At 43.8% G+C, this 12996-nt stretch overlaps 1 protein-coding gene across 1 annotated transcript in view; it reads right to left on the reverse strand.

The window, feature by feature from the left end:
- Positions 1-12996, reverse strand: part of CTNNA3 (catenin alpha 3) — a 417013-nt gene that overhangs the window by 11047 nt on the left and 392970 nt on the right. Inside the window, exons 16-17 of the mRNA XM_005428499.2 lie at positions 10606-10711; positions 3954-4088 (exon numbers count right to left, since the gene is read on the reverse strand). Of these exons, the coding sequence (XP_005428556.2) occupies positions 3954-4088; positions 10606-10711 (241 nt within the window). The remainder of the gene's footprint in view (positions 1-3953; positions 4089-10605; positions 10712-12996) is intronic.

Here is a 12996-nt window from a genome sequence, read left to right on the forward strand (position 1 = left end):
TGGGTATTTGGAGACTCATAAGTTTTTTAACTTAATGCACAATAAAACCTTCACTATCTGCAAGGGCTTGCTGTCTCCTTTTCTGATTCTCATTCAGACAAGATCAGGACTGGGGAGAATAGAAAATATAATCCTATTCCAGCTACAGTTCTGATTCCTGTTTAGAATCTGTTCCTGATTAGAACTCCATTTTCTAATGGAGTTCTAATATTATTTTCTGGGCAGGGAGAAGATGGGAAGGGGGAGAAGAGCCTCTCTGCTGTCTCACACAGAACTTGGGTTTGTCATTTATTTCAAGGCCAGCTAACCTAGGAATGTGATCGATTTCTAAAGCCCCCACATGGACTTTGAAAACTGGAACTTGCTCCAGGCTTTTAAGAAAAGCAATTCTGTAACCTGCCATTTTATACCACTAGTGCATTTCTCTCCTTCTCGACTGAGCAATTTATCTGCACAATGTAAATCCCACTATTCGTCTAAAACTGAAGCAATTAAAACATAAAAAGTTAAATTAAGACAAAAGGCCATCACTGGCTGGTTGGGCTGCAGTTTCAGATAACCACAATTTTAATTGCAGGGGGGCAGTTGAGCACAGTCAGTCACGAATGGCCTCCCCTTCCCAAGACACAGACCGGGGAGACTTATTTTCAATTTTCTAGAAATTTTTCATAACCACTGATGCCAACCATGTCTCCACTGTCTTTAAAAGGCCTGGGATGAGAGCACATGTCTCTTTTGACACTGGCTAGCAATCTGACTCTTTTCTATGTAGCACCCATATTTTTAAATTAAAAAAAAAATGAACACAGTCATTGCTGTAGCATTTTCTAAGATTATTTAAGGGAGTAGCAACCTTGCAGCATCTCACCTTGACTTCACAGAACACCCCCAAAGCCATTCAGGCCTCTAAACACGCTCTCCATTTCACGGGCTCCCAAAGGAAGCACCTCCCTGCCTGTTTACGGAGCTAGAGGGGATTGGTGCAGCGCACGGGGCGATAATCTCTGCCCCGCTGAGGCTGTGCTCAGCACACAGGGCGATAATCCTGCCCCGCTGAGGCTGCGCTCAGCACGGCACGGGGCAATAATCCTGCCCCGCTGAGGCTGTGCCCAGCACACGGGGCGATAATCCTGCCCCGGTGAGGCTGTGCCCAGCACGGCACGGGGCGATAATCCTGCCCCGCTGAGGCTGCGCTCAGCACAGCACCAGGGACAGCAACGGCACCGCGTGGGAGCGGCTGGGGCAGAGAGGCAGAGCGAGCGAGACTGTGATTGGCTGCAGGAGCGTATGAGCAGGAAGCTGATTGGACGGTAGGCTCCATAGGCAGAGTATGAGCAGGAAGCTGATTGGACAGCAGGATGCATGGGCAGAGTGCGAGCAGGAAGCTGATTGGACAGCAGGAGGCGTGGGCAGCAGCATGGCAGCTGAGGCAGCCAATGGGTGCCCTTCTTCTGTTAAATTCTGTTAAGTCTCGGGTTGGTTTCAGTTCTGTTGGGTTAGAATTAAAGGTATGAAAAGGGAACGATTTCTACAATAAAGGATCTCCTTGGGATGCGTCAGGGGGTCCGTGTCGCTCTGTTCCCCACTGCCACAAACCCGCAGCTGGCTTTCTCAAGGTCTGGATGCACACAGGACAAATTCTCGCCCTCCTTCCCTGAAGCAGGGCTAGGATCTATAGTCATGTCTTTGGGATTATCAATGAAGTTAAATTTGGAGTTTCATTTTCAGAAGTTAAAATTTTTGCACTAGACAGATTATGCACTGTTGACAGGAGCGACGCAACAAAAAAGGTAAAGAAAACAATGTGAGTATTCTACAGCAGGAGGCAGAAATAGCAAGAACCAAACTTGGTTCCAACATTTGGCTTTACTGTAACCCACACTGGTCACAGAACTGCTTGTGAAAAGAAACAGGTAAGGAAAATAAACTTTGTTAATGTGCAGTCCAAGTGAAAACAAGCATTGGCTTCAGAAATTATATATGCAATTAAAATTATGTAACTGTATGTTCCAGAGGTTCGAACGTGGTGTCTAAATTACCATTTAAATTAGCCAGCACAAGTATCCTATAGAAATGAGTGTTTCAAATCTCACCTCAGCAACAAAGGCTCATTTCCAATTATTTATAAACCACATAAAATGTATTAATAGTTTTAGTGAAAGATAACTAGGGATAGGCAGGCCTAGAGACAGAAATAGGAATGTACAGATATTGATGGGTACAGACAGGGCTAGACAGGCACAGCGAGAGGCAGAGAGAGGTATGGAGAGGTTGACACAGGCACAGGCTGCTCTAGAGAGAGCTCTGGGTACAGACAGGTGCAGATAGCTACAGGCAGACATGGACAGGTAGAGAGACAGGCTGACAGATATGGACAGACAGACAGAGGTGCTGACAGATTTTGTCACGCAGAGGTAGATATTGACTATCTAGATAAAAGAAATTTTTGACAGGGAGAGGAAGTGACAGGTACACATAGACATTGACAGAGACAGGTACAGACAGAGCCTGACATTCTGTTAGATCCTGACATTCGCTAAGATTTTAGCAGATTCTGTTAGATTTTGGCAGATTCTGACACATTTTGACAAATTCTCTTGTATTCTGACGGATTCTGACAGAGATATTGGCAGGGCTGGAGACAGATCTTTGACAGAGATTTTGTCAGATATTGACAGGTACAGAGAGGGAGATATATATAAGGACAGAGAGTGACAAGTACTGACAGGTGGAGTAAGTGTAGATGGATAGAGACATGTACATATGACTAGTGATACATATAGATATAGGTAGAGATGTATATAGATGTATATAGAGAGAGGTGTAGATACATATAGATATAGACACATAGAGATAGGTTTAGACAGGCAGAGCTAAATACTGACAGGTATGGACAGGCACAGGTAGAGACAGGCAGAGATAGGTATGGTTTGACAGAGACATACAGAGATAAGTACAGACAGGTATAGGTAAATACAGAGAGCTGTGGATAGGGATAGACACAAATGGGTAACCTGAGACAGGTATAGCTGGATAAAGACAGAGACAGGCAGAGATTAATACAGATAGGTACAGGCAGATGGAGGGACACAGAGACAGGTATCACTGGGGGTAGATAGGTATGGAGAGATACAGGCAGATACAGATCAGGATACACAGATAGCCAGGGATAGGTGCAGACACAGAGGAACAGCTGGGGAGAGAGAGATACAGAGAGTGAGCATTCCAAACAATGTGAGTGAAGTTCCCTTGAACGCCGTGCCATGTATGTGAAGGGTAGGAATGTGCCCAGTGTCTTACCTGGGTTTGGTGCTGTTTGGCAGATTTATATCTTGAAATCACAACCCTATGTGCTCCAGGCAGAAACACATCACAGAACATGGGAATGTGAAGGCATTTTAAGGATGGCTATGCTGAGGCCAAGTGCATAAAAGTTCCATAAAAGCACAAAATGTCTTTTCCATGGCTAATGATACTTGGCTGTAAAGGAGCTAATAACTCTTAAAGCAAATTTAAGCAAAATCAATAAATTCACTCAGGAATCAAGTCACTTCGCTCTTCCTGTTATTTATTTCTGTAGACCTGTAGAATGTCTTGCAGCATTTTTTTCTGGCCTGGAACTCCACCCCTGGATTGTTTTCATTGTGTTCAGACACACACATGAGCATATTCCACATATGTAAGCTAATGCACCTTAGAGTTCTTCAAACCACACTACTTCAGAATAACAGTGATAATGTGCTGTGAGAATTTTAAAAGAAAAGGTGATTGTTATTCCTTTAAAGCCAGAAGTCCTAAGTGTCACTGTCATAGATTCTTGCTGTTAAGTGAGTATTAGAAAAGAAAACAGGATTTGGAGTGACAGTGGAACATGCTGCAAGCACAGGAAAGCCCAGCTCAGATGTAACACCTAGTCTGACTAACAGAGTACTTGGTGCCATTTTTCTACTTACTGCAGACATGATGAGCTCTCCACCGAGATGCTGGATTTCTGCTTTAACCTGGCTGCAGATCTTGAGCTGGTGCGAGTACAGCTTGATCTGTTCTAGGTAAGCTAGCAAATCCTGTTTGCACGACTGGTCTGGGCACTGAAAAGAACAATAAATAAAGCACTTCAGTAACTGCTGATTCAGAATGATAGCTCAGGAATCACTGAAACTTCACTGGGGAGTATTCCAGTTGCAGACTACTGGAGCCTTGCTTTTCACTGCAGTTTATCAGGCTGCTAAGTTCATTCCTCTTGGGAAGTTTTTTAATCTATAGTTGGAAGCTCAGATGAAGCCTAAGATTCCCCACATGCGCTCTGTATTTAACATGGCTGTGCTTGCCTTAGCAGTATTTCTAAACATATCTTTAGTGTATAGAGTAATTACTTCCAGTCCTTAGATGATCTCTAAGCAAATACCTCTATAAAGAGTGATGAGAGCAATCCAAACAGATTTCATGGGCTATGTAACCACACATGCAGAGACATGTTAACATCTGTATGTTACACTTTATCTTGTAACCCGATCTATGGGGTTTTTTTGTGTTCCATCCAGACTGTACTGAACTCAACCTGCAGATCCTCTCTCGCTGTGGGAACAGCAAAATTAGAATGTCTTATGGAAAAGTCACAATAAAAATGTTCAGTATTTTTAACAATACAGATTTATATTACAGGAATAAAACCAGGATTGCTGTAACCTAATTTTTTCCCAAAATACATGGAGTACTTGGAGTGCAGTGTTGCTCTGTGAGTACCAGGCCAGCCATGAAGGGCTGGGTATGAATTTGTTCTAAGGCTGATTCTCACTGCTCTGACAGAATAAAGGGACCTTAAGGGGAATGGTGAGCCCCTGCTGTGCTCCCACAGCTGCAAAGAGTAAGAGCATAAATAAGCACAAGATCCCTGCAGGCGTGCAGACATGGTGTTGGCCTGGGTGTGGTGCACACATGATAAATACAGCCCCTTCCTTTCGACAGGAAACTCTGCTCAGCTTTGCTTACTGGAAAAGCAAAGATACATCCCCACACACTGCACACTGTCAACAATCACCTGTGGTTTTATTGAATTGTGGTCAGTGGATTTAAATCCAAATCCACCAGGAGCCAGAAAAAGCACCAATTCTACTTAACTCCAAAAGTATTTCAGCTCCTGGCTTTGCTGAAGCAACAGTATGTGTTCAAAGGGCTGGTGTGACAATGCTGTTCTTCATGGCTATGCAATAATAGCAAGTTCATGCTTTAGACTTAGCAAAAGTAACAGTAAACAAGGAAGGTCAGAGTGTACAATTTTTAATTAATTAATACGACTTAACATCAGTCCTTACCTCATGTTCTGCTACATCCATTATTGTTTCCTGTATTTGGGCACAGTTTACAGCAAAACCAGAACATTTCCTTGACATGTTCTCTTTCTATCTGATGGAAAACTGACCTAAAATATGTTTTTATTTCTTCCTCATTAAGCAGTGCTTTAAGAACTGCCCAAATCAGTATTTATGTAATAGTATCTCAGTGTTTAGAAAGCTGGAATACTCACTGTTTATTTAATTTAATTAATAAAAAACATACTTCAAGAAAAGTACAATACAATCCTTAGAGCATCACAACTCATAATACCAAGATGGTGTGTATTCCTGGAATGACAGTCTTCCTCCTCTGTTTTTTTTCTTTCTCCTTAGTTACACTTTGATTTTATCCCTCTGGTCAGAAAAACTCAAGAGAAAGGTGTATAGGGTGCCAGTATAGTGCCTCATCCACTTCAAACAGTGACAACACCAATCACAGAAGTTCAGAGACAAGAATGATTACCATACAGTACTCTTTTATATTCTCGTGTCAGGCTAGTCACAGGTGCTGTCTCCCTTACACAGCATTACAGAAGAAATGGGTACCACTTTAGGAATGCTACAGATGATACACATCAAAGGCCAGGAAACTGCACTCAAGAACAAGACCTTGAGGTTCTGTGCAAACGCTTTCAGTGCCAGAATCATTCAAAAAAGTAAATGCAGGGCATTGGATAAGAAAATTCTCCTGAAATGTAATTATGCAGTGGCATATTCACATATGCACTACCTGAGTAGATCCCGTGCATCCTTGCCCTGCCCCAGCCCAGCCAAGGCCCAGATGGAAGGAGGAAGATTGTACTGAATCCTGGAATTCTTCCTCCATTACAGACCCCAGCGGTCATTAACAGTGACTCCCAGGAGCACAAAACAAAGGAAATGGTTTTTAACATGGGGCTGTTAAATTGCAGAAATCTTTGTTACAGAATGGTGATATTAAAATTTTACATAAGCAGAAGAAATTACTGGACAAACAAATGGAAAATTATCAAGGACTATTTCCCATGTCGATGTACCATAACCGTATGTTTGGTTGTGTGAATTCTGGCATGGCTGCTGGAGGCTGGGAGCACCATGGAGTCAGGCCACGCTCTCCCGAGCTGTGTCAACAGCCAGTGTTACCTCCTGGCAGCAGCAGGGACCAGTGGATCCGTGCCTGAGCTCTGGCTCAGCGCTGCAGCAGAGGGTTGGCCAGCCAGAAAATGAAACCTCATGCCTTGTAGCATGTCAGATCAGCCATCAACAGATGCTAGGAACAAATGTTCTGCAGGGAGGACACTGCATAAGGAATCATCTACCTACTGCTCAGAAGCAGCTGGTACAAGCAGCACTTGCTCACCAGCAAAACCAAACACTAGGCTGCAACAGAAGGACGATCAATAATTCTGAGTTTCACCATCCCACAGTAACTGATGGTTACCAGTTTACTGCTGCACATTCCTGACTGGAGAGCCCACCTCTCATTCTGAGAGGTTTTTCCCCACACATCCTGCGGGCAGTGGCTGTTGCTGACAAGGGCTTTCTGTAAGAGCAGCATCAGAATTGACCTGCATCCCAAAGATGCAGTGCTATTTCACCCAACAGAATATCCACCAGAACATCCAAACAATGTGAGAAATTAAAATAATGCAGTAAGTAAAACCAGACTGAAACCAGCACTCGCCATCCAAGTGAAAAAGCCAGTGGCACAGCAGTTGCACAGGGGGTGTGAATGAGCAATGCACAGGAGCTTCTGCCCACAGACCATTCTGGGTTTGCTTTGTTCTCACTTCATCCACTTGCTAACCAAGGCCAAAGCATTTCTCTATAGAATCCAAACCTGTCTTCATGGGGATCAATATTGGGGATAATCACACACCACCTTCTATAAATGTGTGCTGGGCACAGACAGGAGGCAGCTTTGCTGCTCCGCCCGTGGGGTTCTGTCACCCAAAGGGATTATTTACACAGTGCTTCCCTGACCACTGCAATTAGCTCTGACAAACAGCGTTCTGAATGAGCCCAGCCAGGGCCTGCCTGACTGGGAGCCCAGTGAGTGCAACACAGAGCAGGTTCTTAATACAGACCTCACTCTTCAGCACATTTCATCAACCCAGGGGGAGGCACTCACTGCCTTCATTATCTTAGGGCTTCCAGGTCACATTAAGCAGCAAAAATCTTCTGACAAAAGGAACAAAGAACAAAAATCTTCTGACAAAAGGGAACTCTCCTGCTAATGAATTTATAATGCACTTGTGATTCGTGTGTGTAAGTTGCTGTTGATGCTGTACCTGTGAGGATTTGGACCCTTGTTACTCTGAGCCATCCTAGAAGTGCTTGTGACTGTGGACTGAAATACAGCTGAGTTCTGCTGATTGTTCCACACTGTATGCCTTGCCTTCAAACATAGCAACAGGGAGCTATAAAAATCATATAAATCCTTTTTTTTTCACATAATAGAAATGCTACAGAATTTAATTGTTAGTAAAAGGCAACATGTGAAATACTCCACTAAAAAGTCCAAATGCTGCTCAGAAAAGCAATACTGGCACTCATGTTCGACTGGGTACCAAATTCCTGAAGGACTTATCCAGTTTGGCCCAAATTCAGAGAACTGTTATTTGGTAGCCCAGAGGAATGTAAAGTTTATTTTATTTTAAGACCCCAGGAGTGCAGGGCATAGGAAACCTGGCAAAACAACAGCTGAGAAAAGGAAATTGAAAATACCTTCAAGATTAAAAAAAACCCACCACAATGAGAAATGAGCTTTCTAAGTTAAAGGATAACTTGCACAGCCAAAAAAAACCCTTTTAAGCCTTCTTTCAACAGAAGTTAAAAGCTCTCTAGCCATGCAAGGAGTGAGAGGATCATACTAAGAATATCTGTAATAGGAGGAACAAAGCGAGATTCTCTTTACTAAATCTGACACCTACCTAGCAATACTTGCAATTGTGTTCACCATAACTGGAAAGGCTGCCTTGGCCCATCTTTTGATTTGTGTTTGGATTTTTCTATTTTAATGCATATAATGTAATGTAAAACTGCATCTAAAATCCAAGCAACGCCTGTAAGTAAGGAGTGTCCTTCAGCTGCACAGAACAAATCCCAGGGGTCAGGTGGCTCCTGGGGTCAGCTGGGTGCAAGCTCTGCGCGAGGACCAAGGCAAGGAGCTGGAGTGAACTCAGTAAATGGGTTACAATAGCCTCAGTGATGTCACGTTTCCCAGCAGCTCTGAGGGGACACACAAATTATCAGCACTAGTGGTTCATGAATACTTTCTCCTCACACTGATTTGCTCATATTTCTAGGCTGGAGTCATTGTACTAATACAGCTGAAATCTTTCTTTCATAGAAGAAATATTTCAGTGAGAGTGGATTCCCTGTCCTAAAATCAACAAGAATTTATGATCCTTACTCAGCTTTGGCTTTGCTATCTCATCATTTTCTGCAGTGTATCAGTGACAGGTTTGAATTTTAATCAGTAATAGATAAAATCTTGAAAGCAGCTGTTGTCCAGTGCTGGAAGAAAGTGTGTTAAGATCAGGAATTGGGGAATTCAGACATTTTACCTATTTTTTCCATAAATCTGATCACAACTGTATAGATACAAAATCGAAATTCTTTGTTATCTGGAATTCGGAGAGACACAGGACAACCACTAACAGACTGGTTTTGCTTCCTAGACAGTAGGAAAGCAAGCACTGAATATGAAAATAAAAAGTGAAGGGAGAAGAGAGAGCACGTGAGGGTGTGGAAACAGTGACTGTCCTGTGCTGCCCTGGACCTGAAAGGCAGCCACAAAGGAAGAAATGCTTCAGGTGTGACACCTGCACTCCTCTGCTGGTGTTGTACAGCCCTAAAGAGACCCAGCCAGCCTGGTGAGGAGGCTGCAGGGGTGCTCACGTGCCACTGCAGCTCCCCATGGCAGGCTGCTGAGTTACCCTGCTCCGGCTGGGCTCTTCTGGGGGAGGCTGAGCCATCTAAAAATCCAACAGAAATAAAGCCACCTTCCAGCTCTAACACTTGGCATTTCATGGTGATAAGTAACTCATAAGAGTTACTTAAAATAACTATAAATAAAAATTAAATGCAAAACCAAAAATCACCTTCAAGCTGCAGATTTGCAGAGGCCAAAACAGCCAGTGTTAGGGGTGGGGGGCAGGGAAGGAAAGTACAGGAAAAGTGTGGATTCTGTGACTCTGCAGAGGGTGGAGAACAAAGCATTCTGGAGCCAGACAAGTCTGTCCTTCCTAAGCTGGTGCTCAGAGCAAGCACCTGCCCAGAGCAGCCGAGCTCTGTGCCAGTGCCTCCATGCTGTGCTCCCACAGCTCACCCGGAGCAGCTGCATTGCTGCTGGGTAATTTCCCCAGCTCAGTCAGGAGAGGATGAGCCTGCAGCTCTGCACTGCTGCCTGCACAGCTGGCTGCCTTTGCCTGGCACAGAGCTCATGCTCTCCACAGGGGCTGGCCCCCTGCTCTGCTGGAGTAGGAGTGGGAAGGAAGGTGACACACAAGGACCTTTCAGTGTCCCACCCCCTGCCAGTGAGCAGTGTGCAGGCAGCTGAGGGGGAGCACGGCCAGGACAGGTGACATGAACTGGCCAAAGGCTCTTCCATACCAATTCCATGGAGTGTCATGGCCAGCACGGGGGACTCACCTGGAAGGGGCTGAATGCTGTTCAGGGACAGGCTGAGCATCAGCCAGCACATTCTTTCTCTCTGGTCTCAGTCCTCTGTCCCCCTCTCTTTCAGCATCAATATTAGTACTACCACTACTACTATTATATTTTAAATTAGTAAACTTTTATAACAACCCATGAGGTTTCCTTTTTTTCCAGATCCAGGAGTAGGTGACTGAGCAGCTGCATTGCACTCAGTTGCCAGTTGGGGTTAAAGCAGGACAACAGCTTTTTATACAAGTATTTATATACATATGCCTTAATATGGTAATAATTACTTACTTAATTAATTAATTAATTAAAGCAGCCATGAATATATATATTTTTTAAATGTGTGTCTATATACATGTTCATATATATTTTATGCCTAAAATGTTGCATTCAGAGCTTAAGGGAGCTCACAAATATTCAGGCCCATGTGCAAATGCATGTGCAGATGGATGTGTGTACCCAGACACGTGTGATGTACGTGCACATCCCTTTCAGGTGTACATGAACAGACCACTGACACACGCGGAGAGGAGGATGCACAGGGAGGCTCAGACTCCTGCAGCAGCCCCTGGGAGGTGCTGGGCTGTGAGGCTGAGCAGGGCAGGCTCCTGCAGTGCCACCTCACCTGGTCAGCGATGAGCCGCGCCAGCACGTCCATGCGCGAGCCCGACTCCGAGATCACCTTGGCGGCGTTGATGACATCGGCCGTGTGCTTCAGTGGGCCTCTTCCCCTTCAGAGAAGCACACACAAAATAAATCACAGAATAATCACAGCCCTGCAAACTAGCTGCAGAACAACTCAATTAAAGAGAGCAATAATCCATACACAAGTGACAGTAATTAAATCCTCCCCCAAGTGTTTTCATGTCCCACAAATTTGTACTGTTTGGCATCAACAGGATGCAGAAGCACCAGAAAGAAGTTACAGTTTCTTCATATTGGAAGTACGACCCATGCCAAATCCTGATTTTAAGAAATTTCTTGGGCAGTTTGCTATTCCCAGAGTTATATGAGGTTCCTTTCCATTCCATTTTCTAGTAATATGTTCCAAGGAAGTTCAGCTCGGTGTATTCTGAGAGCCATTATGGATATCTGGTCAGAAAAATAGCAGGGTTGGTTTAGTTGGGGTTTTAAAAATGTAATTGGTGCACCCACATCCAAACAGAGATGTATGAACAGGGCTGCACATCAGCTTACACCTGCCACTCAGAACACAGATATGCCGTATCAGAAAAATACTTCCCAAACAACTAGAAAATTTCCTCAGAATTTCAGTCTAGGAAAACAGCCAAATTCTTGTGAACAGTCTGCCAGAAAGTCAGACACTTTCTGTATGGCCCCTCCCAAGCTGCTTTAATGACAGGAGAATGTTTCTAAGAGCTAAAAAGTAAAATGTGGCTACTTGAGGCAGGAAGTATGACCACCCTTCTCTTCACATTTGCTTGAGCCTCAGCCTCTTTAATGCTGAAACACTTCACCTGAACTAAAATCAACACCTAATTGTACTTCATGCATGTATAAAGGGAGCAATTCTGCTGAACTCAGCTTTGCCTTCCAACATCTTTGCCAGGAATACTTCTAGTTTCACTATGTATTTAATTTCCAAACACCCTAAATCAATTTACAAGTTCTGCACTGGACAAAGGAAGTAGACAACATGAAAAAAATTGATGTAACTCTTTGTTCAAATGAGAAGACCTTTCTCCTCCAAGTCAGTATGAATTTATGTGTAAAGAGCATTCCACTAAAAAAACTCATTTAACCTAAAAATATTATAGTATGGACCTGTACCAACACTGCAGTCAGGAAATGACAGTGGGGACAACACAAGATGACAGATAATGTTTAATCTCTTCTTGATTAATCATATTGCTCAGCAAAGAACTGTAAGTTCTTGGGGGAAAGCATACTTTACAGTTCCTTATTCTCAACTTTGGAACCCCACAATTGGAACAACCTAGAATCCAGTATTTTACACATCACTGTTCCACAGAAAGGCACCTTCTTGTTATGGCAAAATATGTGGGGAATGAATTTGCAAATGCAATCCCCTGAATCTAGGATTGAGAACTTGAGCCCTCACCCATATCTTCCATTTGCCTTTCCTGGTCTTTTCCCTTTGAATCCTTTGTTGTTGAATCCTTAGGCCCAATTCTTTTGTGTGCCTACTGACCCTTCCCTCCATTCCAGGCCACTGGTTCATTGTTATTTGCACTGCAACAAAGGCCAGAGGTGTGTCAGGCATCCACAGCACATCCTTTAGCTGCTCCACAAACTACCAGCAGCCCAGCACCCTCCTGGCAAGGTCCAACCCAGGACCAGCCCAACAATACCAAAGGTGAACACAATCTTGGATTAAAACAGCTAGCAAAGAAGAGATGGCATGAACAGTTCAAGCCATTGCTGCTTAGGTAGTTCTTGAACCTGCAGCAGCTTTGCTGACATTTGAAGCTAGCTTTGAGGGTAAAGTTCTCCAATTAAACCAGGAATTTCCTTGTACCCTCAGACATCTAATGAGAATGAAATAATTCCACCCCAAAAAATTACTTCAGAGAAATGAAAATGAAGTGTTACTTTTCACCACAGACATGGCCACCTTCAGAGCCACTAGAGGAGCACTCAGCAATGACAGTTCTGGAGATTTCTGCCCCACATTATTCAAGTTCTCCTCTACAGCCCCTAAGAAATGTGGGGTGTGATCCCTCTGAGCTTTCAGCCACGGCTCAGTCTTGATATAAATGTTAAATACCCAGGAATTCCTCAGCCTTGTGTCAAAATGTGCTGAATCCCCAGCACATTAAGAAGACAAAAAGAAAGCTCCTTTGCTACACCACCAAGGACTGTCTGTGCTCCTTTTTTAACCTTCATGAAAAATCCAGAGCCTTTGATATAAAGCACAGGCTTAGCTGCCTTACAGTATAGCATAATAAGCCATTAGTCCCAGTTTATGATGCTGGGAAATTCTGAGTATTCTGAAAAGATTATTTGGGAAAGTACACCAGATCTGCTGAATCAC

Source organism: Geospiza fortis, unplaced genomic scaffold (assembly GCF_000277835.1).
Source record: "Geospiza fortis unplaced genomic scaffold, GeoFor_1.0 scaffold614, whole genome shotgun sequence".
NCBI classification, from domain to species: domain Eukaryota; kingdom Metazoa; phylum Chordata; class Aves; order Passeriformes; family Thraupidae; genus Geospiza; species Geospiza fortis.